This window comes from Dicentrarchus labrax, unplaced genomic scaffold, assembly GCF_905237075.1.
Source record: "Dicentrarchus labrax unplaced genomic scaffold, dlabrax2021, whole genome shotgun sequence".
NCBI lineage: Eukaryota > Metazoa > Chordata > Actinopteri > Moronidae > Dicentrarchus > Dicentrarchus labrax.
The window spans coordinates 5,209,437-5,225,796 of record NW_026136719.1 but is presented as its reverse complement, the minus strand read 5'-3'; the positions used below and the strand labels follow the sequence as shown (position 1 = coordinate 5,225,796).

The window sequence follows — 16,360 nt, the reverse complement described above, 5'->3', positions numbered from 1 at the left end:
CTTTTTCTCTTAGTCAAGCGGAGGGTATAAAAAGAAAGCTGAAACATAATGCTCAGCTCCCCTCCTCATCCCAATAATTTAAACTGTGTTGTCCTCCTCCAGCTATGAGTCAGCAGTGTTGGAGACCACCTTCACCCACGGCAGCTGGTCTACCTTCTGGGTGAAGATGTCGTCCTGCTGGGCCTGTGTGATCCTCTACCTCTGGCTGCTGCTGGGCCCTCTGTGCAGCTGTCAGTCTGAATCCAGACCTCGCCGTTCACGCATCAAACGCCGCTCAGCGTCTTCCCGTCACGTCACTGTTAGCGTCTGACACTCTCTGTGAGGGGCTGGGCAGGATGGAGGCGGACAGGGCGCGATGTGGACGAGAGGTCACATGACTCCGAGCCTCCCTATGGTGCCCTGTGGGAGGGGATTTTCAGGAATGGAGGTCACAGGGGTCAGGGGTCAAAGACTCACAGTGCTGTGAGAAGGACCAATCAGAGGGCTCAATGTTCAGTGTCCTGTTGATATGTGAAGAACTGGATAAAGCCCTGACGTCAAAGGCTGGACACCATGAAATGAAACCACTAACAAGAACCAGACTGTGGTTTGGAAACACACTAACAGTATGAATTGCCAAAGGGATCAGAAGATGTGAAATGTCACTCTGTATAATGTGGGAATTACAGTAAGTAGGTGTAAAGATGGGATACATTTATGAATTTATACTAATTTTAGTGTTATTTTAAATCTATGGTTATATTTAGACTTTTAATATTATAAAGGTAAGGAATTATAGATATTTGCTCGAATATAGCTACAGAGGCACACATCCCAATTATGTTTTTTATTCTGAAAAACCAACAAATCCGCCCTAAACAACACAGTGTCGGTCCTCTAATCTTAGACGGGCAATCGATGGTTGTGATCATGAAAACATCTTTCTGAAAGTTGGAAACAGAACTGTGGGCCAACCGCAGCAACTGTGTGCGTTCAGTTAAACTTCTGATGCAAGAGACTTCAGTATCTCACAAGAACTGAACAGTACAGTTACAATAATCAAAGAAATTCAATATTTATCCATTTGAAATTTAAGCTTTTTTCTTCACTTTCCATCTAATTACCTTATGACGCTACATTTGAAAGATCAGCTACTCATCTTGCAAATTCAGTTACCAACAAGCCTTAAAAAATTGTTCAGCAGTTTGGGAAATCTACTGCGCCTAGAGAGGAATGATTTCAGTACAAAAGTTCACGTAAAACCACAACTTATTTTATTCTGTTTGTTTACAGATCAAACAAAGGAACTTTAGAGGTGCGGCTAGGCGTGTGCTTGAGCTTTGGCTAGCTGTATCCCATTTCCAGTCTTTTTGCGAAGCTAACTGACTCCCAGCTATAGCCCAATAGCAAATGCACAGTAATGAGAGTGGTGTCAAACTTCTCAACTCTGGTCAAAAACAGCAAATAAGCACATATCCTGAAATGTAAAACGATTGCTTGAATAATTATAATCTTCAGTACAACTGCAGTGAGTTAGTCCAAAACTCGCTGCTGGAATGGCAATGAATTGAAGTCACGCTGTAGTTACGTCGTATAATAGCATTAACTTTATTTCATTTAGTGCTAACAGTCACAAACCAGAAATTGTACAGACAGAACAAATTTAATTGCATCCTGACATTAAATTATGAACTTTGTCCTTTATACCTGTCAATGAGGCAGCTTTGGGGTTGGTTGTTATGTCCAGCCAAAAGCCAAAGAAAGACATGTATTAAAATAAACCCTGAAATGTCCAGGATTGTGGGAATAACAGATTCACTTTCAGTATTTTCTCTGCATCTTTTCACAGGATTGCTTTTTAAATGCTCAGTGACAGAAGGTCTGCCAGAGGCGACTGAGAGGCAGCTAATCAGAAATGTATGATGTTCTTCAAAGTTCAACGCTTTCACACAGATTTCTTAAACTGGGGCAAAAGATACTTTGCGTTTGACTTACAAAGATGAACAAGTTGCATGCTCGCATTATGTTGCTTTACAGTACATCATTCACTTCTAAATTCATTTAAAATGTCCAGATTGGATTGATTCTTGTTTACATTTTGTTTTGCATATGTTACGCTATTAAGCAAACTTAAAAAAATTGAAACCAAGAGTGCTCAAAAAACAAAAATATTCTAAAACTGACTTCCAGAAGGGATAGAAGCTCTCTGTCTCATGCCTTCAGATGAAGTAGTCGTGTCTGCAAGACGCTGAGGTGAACTGTGTTGTGACTCTAAAGTAGCTCCCCCATGTTGATGTTGGTGTGTGGAAACCTGGGACTGGTTTCTAGATCTGTCCCCTCTACTGAAGGGACACCGAGCCGAGTGTCTGTGATGACTCCCCACAGTTAATGAGCAGTAATCTGGCTCTGTCAAGGAATATATATGTATATAGTTATATTATCTGCAGTTTCATGTAGTGTTTCCTTTGTTGTAGATGTGAAGCTTGTTTTGTAAATACATTGTTTTCTTACAAACGCTGCTGTTCTCATGTCTGGTTTGTTAAACTGTGTGCAGTATGATAAAAACACTTGTGTAGTCAGCTTTAATTCCAAATGATATTGCAATGGTTGGCTTACGTTAGTTTACATTAAGAAGAATGGATCATTATCATCCAAACACACTACAGACAAATATACAAAGAAACTCTTTTGGCACATGTAGATGAGGTTTGAGAGAAAATGTTATATTTCAAATCGCGAGTTCATAACGCGAGGCACAGAAGTAAGCTGACTATTTAACAGACTGCATAGTTTTCTCAAAACAATTATAGTCAAATTATACTTTAGTATATTTGTAGCTAATCAGTGCCTCACAATAAAATACTGTATATATTTCATAATCTCTTTCACATAAAGTATCACAAAGCAGACCTGATTTAACACACTATTAAAAAAAATTAATACCACAAAGGAGCAAAACAGACACTGTGAAAGATGTTAAACAGGTGACACGCAGGTAATGTGTTATGGTTTAAGCTTATTTTGTTATACATAAATACATTGTGAAGCAATATGTTGTTACTATAGCTTGAGTTAAAACTAAAGGAAAAATCCACCTCTTTATCCTGATTAATAATAATAATTTGGTGTTTTGCAAATCCATTTTTCCACTATTTAATTCTGCTTTCCTACATTTCCAAGATGCCTTTCAAAGAACCCCCACTACAGAAAATGTACCTGAACGTGTTGCATGTATCTGCAGTTACATGTGCTGTTTGAAAGATAATGATGAGTTGAATTTGGGGAACCAAAATGGGATTGCGGTCCCATTTTTATTGGTTTATTGGTTCCCAATTGAGTAAAATACAAAACAATGCTATGATATGTAAATTCATTTTCTGTTTTAATTGGAGGGCTATGCACGTACTCATAGAACTGGAGTAACATCCAGTAACTAACACTTTTTCCTACTATGGTCCGTTTAGCTCAGATGCTGTGTGCAAAGGGGGTCCTTTCTCCCTGTGTTTGCTCTCTCTGCCTGAGCTGAGGTTGAGTGTGACTTCTGTGATTCCCTCACTCTCGATCGAGTCCATGATATTGAAACAAAGTGGCCAAAGTGTTAATAGAGAGGCCTCAATGTGTCATCCAAACAAGCATTCTCAGCACCGTGCCAGTCAAAATAATTTTTCCTCTTCAAAGACTTCCAAGAAACAGTGTTTTTACAGTAAGTCAGTTGTGTTTTTTTGTGTAACATTTAAATTGTTGCTTTATTTTTTATCAGTAGTTTATAAATGTAGATGTTCTGGCAATTCATGATTTTAAGTTTGGCTCCGACACCACATTTCTCTATTGGGTCTTGAGCTGAAAAAGTTTGGGAACCCCTGTGATAGCAGAATCTGTGTTAATGTTTATTTTAATTTTAAATACAAGTCATTAAATCCTGGTCTACTTTCTGATGTAGATAGAGCAGATACCATATATATTGATATCCTCAATATTCCTCAACATAAAAACACTGGAGTCTCATTCATTATATAATGATACTTAGGTTTGTGTTATGGCCCTTAACTTTGCAGGACTGACACCAACACTTTCTGTTGATAGCTTAGATCAATGAGAGATTTGTTGCTATACCAACTCTACTGACCTGCTGGATGATGGATGAAATCATTTGGGCCAATGTGTCCCCAGAAATAAACAGAAGACAAAGTGGTGTTTGATGGGATTTAAGCAGCTGTTTGAGTGTTTTGAGGTGGATTTTTCCTTTTAAGTTTACACACACACACAAAAATAATCATAATCTAACAAATTAAATGATAGTTGTGGAAAAACAGCAATAACAAAAAGGCCATTTCAGTCAATGTTCTTCTCTTTGGTATGTGTTTAAAGGTGGGCACACGCATCCACCTAAAGTGCTCTATATGGTACAGTAAGCTGGTCAGGCTTTTAAATAAACATGGAGTCTTTTTGGTTTCTTAATGTGGCGAGTTTCAAATGAGGCGGAAACTGTCTGCCGACAATCCAACTGTCATTTTTCTCCAGTGACGCCACTCTGGGATTCATCAGACCATCACATGGATCACATGGAGTCCGAGGATGTTTTGAAGGTCCAAAAATGAAAAATTGGAAGTGAATACAGTTTCAGTATGAACTTCATTCTCTGACGCACACACTCACACTCACGCTCACGCACACACACACACACACACACACACACACACACACACACACACACAGTCTCTGCACTCATCCCCTCAGTCCTGCTGGCTGTTTGGGTCCTCTGTTGCTGCAGAGTCTTTCGAGCGGTCGGAGCAGTTCGTCCTCTCTGGGTCTGTACGGCACCACGTAGCTGTCCTCCTCCAGCAGGATGCGGTTTAGAGTGTGCTCATAGTTAATGTGACGGCGCACCATCAGTATGTACTGTTTCCCTTCCTCCAGGTGGGGGCAGTCACACAAATTAGGGGCCCATAAGAACTCCCGGTGCTCCAGGCGGTAGCCGTTCCGGTAGGTGTGGATGATCTGGATGTCATAACGTGTCTCTTCGCCTCTGTACAGCTTCCCAAGGACTCTGCCCCGGAAAACTAACAGGAAGCAGAGACAGCTCAATAAGATATTTCCATTTATATGTTCAAGTTAGTGTTCTGTCACAAGCCATTTAGAAAAAAGCAAAGCTACAAAGTAACTCACCAAAGTCCTTCTGGCAATATTGTCTCTGGCGTTCCCTTCGACCTTTAACCCGCTGACATTTCCCACAATTCTCTGCACAATAAATCGAGCAGAAACAAGCTCACAAATATCGTCACGATATGAGGACCTTACGTCCCTCACAACCTTGACATGTTGGGAAATATGCATGCTTTCTTGGGAGTTAGATGGAAGGGTTGATATCAAATAGCTACACATCTGAACATGAATATATTAAGAGAGCTGGTTACTGGCATTAGCTGGTATTGTTAAACTTGGAAACTTCAGTTTGGCAAGCATTTTTTCATATTTGAGTCCAGTAACCAGTTCTTATAGTACATGCATGCCACTGAACCACTGCCCACATCTTAGATTTTTATCACAGATTCAAAATTGACACGCGAAACATTAAGTTAATGTAAAAAATGGAAAATGGTGAACGTACTTCCAGGTGAGGGCTGAGGCAGCAGGTTTCTGTGGTTCTCCTCCCGCTCCAGGCGGGGCAGGATTGGCTGGTGAGGGCGCTGGTGGCGGTTGTGGTGGGGCGATTGGCGCGGCGGCTTCACAGGCCTTAAAACTAGTGGACAAAAATGACATACACTGTTGTCAACAACGTTGTAAACAGCAATGAAATTAACTTTAATAAAATTATATAAAAAGCCCCTTTATACAGGATAAGAACATTTCTGACTATTAGCTCAGTGGGTAGAGCTGGCGACTCATGTACCGAGGCTGAGTCCTTGCTGCAGCGGCCCAGGGTTTGAATCCGACCTGTGGCCCTTTGCTGCGTGTCATCCCCTCTCTCTGCCCCCCTTTCCTGTCTGTCTTCAGCTGTCACTCTCATAAAGGCAATAAAAGCCCCCAAAAATACTTAAATTAAAGAACATTTCTGACTTTAACTGCCACTAGCTAACAGCAATGGTTGTTATTTTGAGCAGCAGTAATGCAGCATGTGCATCACATGATTCTGGAGCAGTCTCACCACCGCCCACAATTTCCATTGTGCTACAGCAATCAAACATCAAGCAGATTTAGTATAAATAGTAAGCTCTAATTTTAATTGTGGTAATTTCCTCATGTGAACACCGTAGACTCAAGCTTCCTCTCAGTCTTTAACTGTGCAATAAAAACATATTTCATGTTGTGTTCTGGATTAAAATATATCAGTTTGTTTTATCCTGTTAATCTGCAAATATAAGACTCCTTCTGGGTAATGGCAATGCATTGACATTGGTACCAACGAGTAACTCCAGGATTTTAAAAGACGAAGAAAATGCAAGAACAACTCACTGTGTTTCACAACCGATCAGTGAAAACAGGAATTTCTTTGTTTGGATAAACTGATCTGATAGTAATGAAACAAGACCTTGTTTTTTTAAAAGCTTGTGGTGTGTGAAGATAAAAATGGCAATACAAAACAAACATTCATACAATTCCTAGTTTTCCAGACTAAGATCATTCTAAACTCATTATGCCCTACAGAACATGAAAAATCATGCCCAAACTCAGCGACTGGAACGCTCACCTTATTACCTAACAAACAATCAACACCCTATTTCTGGCTGCAACAAACAAGAAGCAGATTCTGTTTGGCACGAATCCATCAGCAGGAAAGTCTTTCCAGGGAGGCAACTTAGATTTATTACAATATTGGATGGATTCCGACAGAAGGCAGAAGTCCTCCGGCTGCAGTGTGCAGATTTCCATGTGAATGTGAGTATTGAAGGAGGAGAGGTTCAGCACATGTGTACTGCAGGCTTATCACAAGAGATAAACCAGCTACATTCCTCAGCTTCAGCAACCAGCCTGCTGATTAACTCTTTTTAATCAAATGTGAACTGAGGATGGATCATTTTTAACCCACTGTCCAGCACACAGGTGTTTTCACTCTCCTGATTAGACCTCCTCTTAGGATTTGAGGGGAAACACCTGTGAGGGTGTGCAGACATATGAGCAAGATCAGTGTGTTTGAAACCCGATCCTGACTGAATTCTAATGCTTCCTGCAATTAAAAAAAACAATACTGCTGCTGCAGACTCGGGGTTAAAGTCCACTCATGTACAGGCAATAAAAAAAGCTAATCTTAGCTTCATATCTCTGCTTTGACAATGTCATACTTATATGCTATGTATTTTAATAGCCCCAAAACCAGATATAAGATCTCCTTCACATTACTGTAAGTGCTTCAGGTGCAGCTTCTCCATACTCCTGCTGCATTAACTGCTTTACACAGTGTCCAAAGATCCAATATTTCCCTCATTACTGTACATCCTAATATTGTCCACAGTTACAAAGCATGCTAGAGGACTAGCATGCTGTAGACCAAAGTCAGTAAAGGAACATATTGGGCATAATGTGTTAAATTTTGGACAACCAGTGTAATCATTTAACTACAAACCACTTGGAATATGTTACATGAGCTGACAGACATTAGGGCGTTGGTCATATTTTGGCAAATGTGGCCATCATTCCAATCGAGCTGCGAACAGCTAGAGTCCAATGGGACAAAAACAAGAGTCCTAGGATGTCAGATTGGTTGTAAACAATACAACAGGGTAGCAGGGTCTAATCCACTTTATTTGGAGGTAAAACTAAATATGAATGCACCTGAAATTACGTTAATAATCCCTCTTTGTCGAGGATTATCCAAAACTGAGATTTTAGATAATAATTTTACTGTTCTCCTCTGTTTCCTTGAGTTTCTTGTCTAATCAGGCATCTTTTTGGTGATGGTTTTTGTTTATTTTGTGGCCTGTTCTCAGCAGTTAACTTGGTGAGTAAAATGTTATTTTTACTGATAAAAACCACAATATAAGATCCAGAAGATTGTGGTCGTATGAAACTGCAATTTTACTTTAATGGACATCAATCTTTGTCTAAAGTTCTTAAACAGAAGCTTCATTAGCTTCACAAGTTTGAGGGAACACTGTGGGCATTTATGTTCAAACTGAAAACTCAAGGGGCTGCACTGGTTGGGTTTCTCTTCAGGTACTGGTGAGTTGATGAAATACTATCCAGGAAGTCCACTTTGAACAACAGATTCATGAGTCTGAAGATTTATCAGACACCAAAACACATCACAACTGTTTATAATACCTTCTTTGCGATTATTGGCAGATAATCAGTCGAATGACATTACAATGTTACCCGCCAGGAATGTGTGCTGGAACTTATTTGATTGTCTGACACAACGCTTTGGCAGATGTTGTGTTCGATTCAACTTTTTTTCCAGACAGCCCTGTGTTTTATTTTGCAGAAGCCTGGGGTTGATCATTGAAATAAATGAGGTAGCTATAGTTTTTATGCAGGCACTTCGGTTCTTCCCAACTTCAAGAGTTTACTCTGATGAGTAGATAATTTATTAATGATTTTGGTGAGAATTATTCCTTTAAACTCATTCCTTTTATCTATGAATGTACTAAAGTGTGATTAAATTAAACTTACACCAGTGTGGTCGGGTGGTGACAGGAGGAGCCCGGGTGGTGGTAGTGCTGGTGCTCGTTGTGGCTGTGGTGGGTTCATCCCAGGGGAGGTAGTTGGCACTGTGGTGAGCTTGACGCAGTGGACTCCTCCTCCCATGGTAGAGGGCATACTGGTCTGGTGGCAACCAGTACTCGTACTCGATACCTGGGTTGCTGTCTGTTGCCAGCACCTGCACACAATGACAGCACGGGAACATCACAACTGGCCTGGAAAGGTTTTGAATCTGTTTTTGTTTTCATCTGCCCTTCTATTTTAACTTAGTCTAGCATAGAGGGTAAGCACATATAGTATAGATTTACTTTGTTTGATTTTACTCCTTATTTTGGCATCAGAGCAACTCTTAGAAAGCATCTTTCTCGATCTTCATGGACACATCAACTACTTTTTTACTCTATAGACAAAAAACAATATCACCACAAGGTCTGTTAGTGCTGATATGGAGGATTTCATTATACTGTATCTAATATTGTATTGAATATTAGAGAGGTCCCAGTCTGGATTCAAGTCCTTCATTGGGTATCTATCAAATCTGAGTCAGATGTCAGTGTTGGCGGGTGTAGTTTAGTAGAAGGAAAATAGTTCCTAGATCAAACTGCTCACAACAAGGTCCGTGGATTAGCTTTAGTAACCGGGTCATGATTTCTGGAAAGAGACACTGTTGTCGAGTTCAGATGTATTTTGGAGCTTTAAGCACCACAAGCCGAGTGCCATCTGGTTCCATTGTATTTTAGAGAAGGCAGACATCTCTTCAGCTGAACTCTCCAAAACTCAACAATAAAATAATTTAGATGGATAAATAGAACTACATGTAAGAGAAAAATGTGACTCATGTTTAGGTTACAATAGTACGATGACAATAAACCTGAGCACGTCATGAATGCTGTTGTATTCATACTCCCTTTGTAGGAGTTCAAATGAAGTGAACAGTAAACAATGTTCACAAGATTTATTTACAACCACCATCAATGTTTTACAGAACTTCTAACTGCAGACTCATGTTCTTACAGTATCACAGGAGGAAATAGTTAACCTCTTTCTGGTAGCTGAGCCAGGTCTGTTTGAGAAATACCTGCACAGAGCCTGAATGGAAACAATCAATTATGTATTCAAACCTGGTGTTTTATTTGCCTTGTGAAATGCTTAACAAGAAGCTGAATAACTTCAATTTAACAGTATATTGCACAAAGTAGGAAAGTAGAATGTGTTTATCTTTTACTGGTTTTAGTGCCTGATAATGATGAGCCAATTGTTTCGTATTGGTTGATTGAACAGAACTACCAGTATGGTTTTATGCTTTTAAAGAGACCAAATGAACTCTCACCATTAGATGGAGGTCTTCCCGGGTGGGTCCTGGTACCTCGAAGCTCTCCCACGTGTCTGCCGAGCGCCGGTACAGCAGCTTCGTCCCGGCTACATTGTACTCTCCTGGAATGCTGATCTTCCAGTTACCGTTGATCACAAACTGGGAGCGACCGTTCTGGAGGGCTGGATGAGGGAAGAAGGTAACAGGAGGGAGGGAAGGAAGAGTATGGCGTTATTCAGTTTGATTTATAAGAGAGTCAAATATTTCTAATTGCAAACAATTAGCGCTCCATATAAGTGGGTCATAATGAGGTAAATGTAGGCTGTCAGAAGTAGAAATATGCCAACTGGCTATATATGGCAGCCGTCTCTCCTCAGTGCTGGGAGAGAGATTTTCCATGACATGAGATGGAAACAAGTACCTTCACCTGCCTCGCACCAGTGGTCAGATAAAGTCTTTACGAGCGTCCCTTTCAAAACCACAGTGTGTGCCATTTCGAGGCCTGTTTTATTTTGGTCTCATAAACAAGGATGAGAATAGATGCCCTTGGTTATAATGTTGCCTGGAAAACACACAACAGGTCCAGAGACCAGATGGGACTACTGAGCCCCTCCTGTCTCTGGGGAGAGGAAGTAATAGCAAGTCTAGGAATTAATTTAAAGCGCCTGATTTACACTGGAGCTATGGAGCCAGTGACGTAAAGTTAGTCTACTGCAGAAAGCTGAAACTGATACGCACGGCAGGCCAGGTGTCCTGTGTGAGTGTGTGTGTGTGTGTGTGTGTGTGTGTGTGTGTGTGTGTGTGTGTGTGTGTGTGACAGGCAGAATCTTACCTAGATAATTCCTGCTGTTATCTGTGACTCGGATGTGAGTGGCTCCAGCTGGTATCATGGCCACTTCGTTGTATCCAAAAGGTCCGCCTGGCAAACAGAGACACTCATTTATAGAGGCTTGGTTTTAATGTTAGTGTCCCTTTTTCAAACATGATTAAAGGAAAATTCAGTCTTTTACAATCTGGGACACACATGCTGCACTGAAAACAGCTCCACAACTAAGTAAAATGAGGCCAAGAAGAGAAAAGCCTCAGATGGCTTTTAAAGTTAAAGTTATTTGGATCTAAATGAAGCAGGACATAAAAGTTAGTAACACATAATCCCTTAAGACTCTCTGTTGCATTGCGGAAATAGATCTGGGTTCAACCTGCAGCTTGACTGGATGCGTCCCAGTGGTGTGTTTACACTGGGGCTCTGGGATGTGACCTAAAGCAACTTCGAGGTCAGAATGAGACATTGATGTTAAAGTCAACTTTACACAGCCTGTAACAGTTGCAGTATGTCTCTTATAACTGAGAAAAGATCTCAAGTGATATCACGTGACAGGATGTCTGAAGGCTTGTCTACACAGCGTGGCATACACATATTGACCATTTTTAAGAAAAAATAAATAAATAAAAGAAGGACCATGGTTGCAAAATACTGTAAATTTCCTTCAAAGGTTATATAATTATAATATTTATTTGTCTTCTAGGGAGGCTGCCATGTTGAACTTCCATGTTTCCACAGTAGCCCAGAAGGGACAAACCGAACACTGGCTTTTACTTAAAGACAATTTCTAAGAAAAAAAAGAATAATCTTTGAAAAGTTGTGTTTACATTCCAACGATAGCTGCATGTCTCTAAACATTTATTACAGTTCTGTGGTTTGAGAAGTGCACTCACTTTAAACAAGAGATTGCTGCAGGCCTTCAGTTTGTACTATGAACCATTTTCAGCAGTCAGTAACTGATAGGCAATCAGCAACTCACAAATAATCTGGATTAGTAATCAGATAATTGTGTTCTTTTGAAGGGATCTTGCCAAACACTGGCAGGTTGTAGCTCGTATCACAATACTGATTATCTGTCATCATAAAACAATCAAAATCCATGATGTCAGTAATGATTAACTATGATTAATGGTTTACAGGATCGTTTACAAGCACAAAAAGAGACAATTTATGAATGAGGCTGAAGTCACAACCATTCATTACAAAGTGATATTTCAATTCTGAGCCAAAACAAAAAGAGGCTGAGACAGCTCTATGGTTCCCCTGCTGTTCTGGAGTGAAAAGTAGCCGCAGGATGAACTCCATTCATTACGGCCTCTGAAGAGCGCGTAACTTTGGTTGCCCCTGTTTACTCGTTTCAGAGGGAAACTATGCGCAAGGTTCATCTGCTTCATTAGGTACATGAAGATGTAGCACTGTGACTGAGGAAATGTCAGAGCCACAGACAGGCAGCGATGAGCTTGAGGCCATCACCGTCTGACCTTGTGAGGAGCAATTCTTTGCGACCACCCTCCATCAGTTTTCCCTCTGTTGGGAAACGCAGCTGCAGGAGGAGAGAAAACCTCCCAAGGCTGCTGAGTCGCCCAAACAAAGCGACCATTATCAGCCTGTTTTCTTCGTGCTCAATCTGGGCCATTATGGCCGGCACTCTGCTCAGCCTACACAGAGCTGTGTGAGGAAGCCACTGTTACAGAGCCAAGTCGCACGCCAGAGGTGTGGGATGCTTTCTGTTCGAGTTGATTCAATTCTCAGTAGAGGGCAACACAGGATCTAAATGAAATGCTTGCCCCGTCTTGGTCACAACTAATTCAATTTTCTTTTTTTCAACATTGCTGCCAACATCGTTCTATTCCGGTCCGTCACATTCTTCCTCCCATCACAGTCTGAGTGATTATTTATTGTGTTGACGGTTAGAAACCCAAAGGAAGGGCACAAAATAACAGAACAACATACAGTGTTGACAATGTTGAGGTTTCCGCATAGGATCTCTCACCTGTTTTAACTAAACTTCAGTTTCTCATAAGCACATCATAATGCCACTGGTGTGTGGAATTTTACATAAATCCACTTCTCACTTGTTCCTGTGCGTATTCATTTACAAGCTAGCGAGCAGCTTGCTAGGCTTTATGCCAAGCAGCTCTTTGTTTCTGTTTATATCTCTAATCTTGACGCCAAGGCACATACAAAACAGGGAAACCCAAGAACTACAATAATGATCTTCTCATTTATGCACAGCAGGTAAAGACTAAACTCTCTGGCCCACCACTGCATCACGTTCAGTTCACATGCATATTTTGCTTTTGTTTGCAGGTGTGTCTGTAATTTACCCAGGTGGAGTGGAGATGGAGATAATTTAACATTTACCACCTGTCTGCCTCTAAGAGCGGAGCTTTTTCTGCCAAATTTAACTGCAGAACCATGTGCTATAATGATCAGTTCCTTGACATAAGTGTCTCTGTCTGAGCTGCAAATGCAGTCAGAGCTGTGGCACAGGAGGCTACAATAGTGTCCTGCTGCAATTAGAATATATTACAATATTGTCACGTGTCGTTGTTTTGCCTCAGTTTGCCTGAACACTAAACAGTTTTCTTCGGTCTGACCAATAGACAAAATGTTTACTGTTCTGCATTTTTAGCTTGGTTTGTTTTGCTTTACACTGCGCATTTCTTGTTGTACAGTTTGGTTAAAGGTTGTTTATTTATTTAGAGGAATATTCCTTCATATTCCATCTTTTAATAATTGTCTTCCTTTTTGTCAGGGGACATATAGACAAACCATAGAAAACCCTGCAGACTTTGACCTTTCCCTAACATGTTTGACGAACAGTCTATGTCAGGTCAGTCTCTGCAGTGCAGATACTAATAGGCCGAAAAGGTTTTGGTGGCATTGAGCCAGAGTGTCATTTGTAGCCTTGACTTTGAGCCTGAAGAACTCTATGTTCTTCCTCCTCCTTCCTGAAATCTTAACGACTGTAATTTTGGAGGACCTGTTGTTAGCTGAATTTCTTCCTGGAAGGCAGCCAACAGGTTTTGTTTGGCAAAACTGTTACCATGGTTAATATTCACTTTATCAGAGAACAATAACCTCTTGACTAAACCTGACTGACTAATAACCTGGAATTATCCCTGGATCGTGTTTGTCTGAAGCTGCTGCAATTGATTCCTTGTGGAGATAATATGATGATTGTTTGAGTTTGTGTGTGTGCGTGTGTGCGTGTGTGTGTGTATCCTACCTGCCTCCAGACCGTTGCTCTGGTACACGCTCTTGTGGTGCAGACAGGTGGTGTTTTGTCCTCCACACACCATGCAGGCGTCCTCCTGCTGCTTTGAACCCAAGATGGAGTCACAGCCAGGCTTCTGTATGACACATACAAATGTACACGCAACTATTTAGGAAACAACAGTTTGATTTGGTTGGACGTCTCTGCTGAAACTTGTTTCTCTGAGAGCGTGTTGATACGTAGCACTCTAACTTCACACATTTTCTGGCAAGAGCCCTGGCAACAACCTTTCTTTTTGTTTTGTCTCTGCTGCAGGTTCACCTTAAACCTCCTCCCGTAACTCAACTCGATCCACCTCTCCCTCTCCTTCTCTTATTTGCTTCTCCCTGTCATTTTCTCTTTCGCTCAAACATTTACTTTGGGACAAAACAGCAGCTTAGAGCCTTGAGAGAGGAAGATTGGTCTGAGAGTTGTCTCTGTAAACCTTAAAACGCCAAAGCAAAGAGCACGGAGGATGAGCTGGATGGTTTATGGTGTGTGGAGAAGCTTGTTGCTAGATAGATTACAGTGGCCGCTTTCTTCTCCAGCCTTCATCTCCCGCTCTGCAGAGCAAACCAATCAAGGGGGAGGTTCCCAGGCAAAAGAGCAGCAATCTAGGGAACCTGTAATCAGCCCCCTAAGCCCCTTAAATAAACCTAAAAACACTGCAAGCATCTGTGTGTGCACAACAGGAAATGAATCCTCGGTGACAGAGTAGCAGAGTGCACGAGGGCCCCACTGAGGGAGCCACCGGGGTCCTGCAAAACACCAGAAAATGATCAAGCGTAGAAAATCATTTGTGTTAACGTAAATTTCGGAGTGTAGAAATAAACTTACAAATGATTCTTTCAGTCTGCAACATTCAGGATTAATTGATCAGTTTTATTTGAGCAGCTGCTCTGCGGTCAGGTTTGGTATCTGATGGAACTGCTACTGGAGCAATTTATCAATTAACTGAGTCAACAGAATATTAACTCACAACAATACTGATCATTTATTAATAATTTAAGTCATCCATCAAGCAAAAATAAAAATAAAGTGTCTCAAGGGATGGCATTATTGGTCGGTCCAGACAGAAATATATCAACAATATTAGATGGATTGCCATGAAATGTGATACAGACATTCATTATCTCCAGAAGATGAATCCTACTGACTTTAGTGATCCCATGACTTTTCCTTTATCACCAACATGAGGTTGACAGGTTGAGTGGATAGTGGTGAACTTTGCAGATATTCAAGGTCTAGTCTAGTATTTTTGTTTAGGACAAAATTGCGTGCAAATGAGAAAATGTTAGCATGTTAACAGACTAAACTTAATTGGTGAACCTGGTAAACATCAGCAATGTCACTGTGTACATCTTAGCATCATGATGTTTGGTTCAAAGTGCTTAAAGCCTCAAAGAGCTCTTAGTCTTGTTTCTCTGTTATTTCATTGTAAAGTGAACAAAAACCAAAACCATATTTGGGTTTTTAACTTTTCACTGGAAGAAACAAACAATTTGAAAACATCCCCTTTGGCATTGGCAACTTATGATGGACATTTTTCACTATTTCCTGGCAATTTCACTGTCAGATTGTCAGAAAACCAAATTTGATAATTACTGTGATTGATCAAACTCCCAGGTCAACATTTAACAGCTGCAAATAAAAAACACTTAAACACATCTACATACGCATAATCTACATACCACATGGACACACACACACACACACACACACACACACACACACACACACACACACACACACACACACACACACACGTGCTGTCCAAACCAGCCATGTGTTTTGCAGTCTGATCTCAATTTGTGACCTGCAGCTCTCCACACCAGCTGCAGACTGCATCTGCTTCCTGTTTCAGGCCCTGTGCTGTTCTGACCTCGGCCAGCCGAGGCAAAGGTCCATAAATCCGCTCATTTACACCACACACCAAACATTAGCATGCACACACACACTTACAGACACCCACATATATAGACATATGTAAACATAGACACCATTAATCCTTTGTCAATAGTGTAAAAATAACTTTGCCTCCGAGTGTCCCCTCGTGTAGCAGATGTTTCTACTGAGTATTACGTACAGTATGTAAGATATTAATCTGCATGTGCTTCACGACCCGAGGGATAAAAGTTCATTTCCAGCCATCCCCATCTGTGTGCGGGTGCGAGGGGTGAGCAGGGGACAGGCTTGGATGTGGGAGCAGGACTCTGGACTGTGTGCTAAGCAGAGCTGTAATGCTAACTGAAGGCTGCAGTCCACACTGATGAGTGCACTCTGGCCCTAACGCACAGCATGGAGTTTACTTCTCCAGAGAGCTCCAGTCAGAGTGGTCAACATCACTTAT

At 41.1% G+C, this 16,360-nt stretch overlaps 2 protein-coding genes across 3 annotated transcripts in view; one reads left to right on the top strand and one right to left on the bottom strand.

Moving 5' to 3' along the window:
* The window catches only part of serinc4 (serine incorporator 4), a 28,594-nt gene extending 26,100 nt beyond the window's left edge, over nucleotides 1-2,494 (top strand). For both annotated transcript variants that reach the window (XM_051379695.1, XM_051379694.1), the window contains one exon: nucleotides 103-2,494. In XM_051379695.1, coding sequence (XP_051235655.1) covers nucleotides 103-310 — 208 coding nt within the window. In that variant the 3' untranslated portion in view covers nucleotides 311-2,494. The remainder of the gene's footprint in view (nucleotides 1-102) is intronic.
* adamtsl5 (ADAMTS like 5) overlaps nucleotides 1,564-16,360 on the bottom strand; it is a 32,210-nt gene continuing 17,413 nt past the window's right edge. Inside the window, exons 7-13 of the mRNA XM_051379692.1 lie at nucleotides 13,984-14,107; nucleotides 10,761-10,847; nucleotides 9,947-10,110; nucleotides 8,587-8,794; nucleotides 5,588-5,719; nucleotides 5,146-5,217; nucleotides 1,564-5,039 (exon numbers count right to left, since the gene is read on the bottom strand). Coding sequence (XP_051235652.1) covers nucleotides 4,705-5,039; nucleotides 5,146-5,217; nucleotides 5,588-5,719; nucleotides 8,587-8,794; nucleotides 9,947-10,110; nucleotides 10,761-10,847; nucleotides 13,984-14,107 — 1,122 coding nt within the window. The 3' untranslated portion in view covers nucleotides 1,564-4,704. The remainder of the gene's footprint in view (nucleotides 5,040-5,145; nucleotides 5,218-5,587; nucleotides 5,720-8,586; nucleotides 8,795-9,946; nucleotides 10,111-10,760; nucleotides 10,848-13,983; nucleotides 14,108-16,360) is intronic.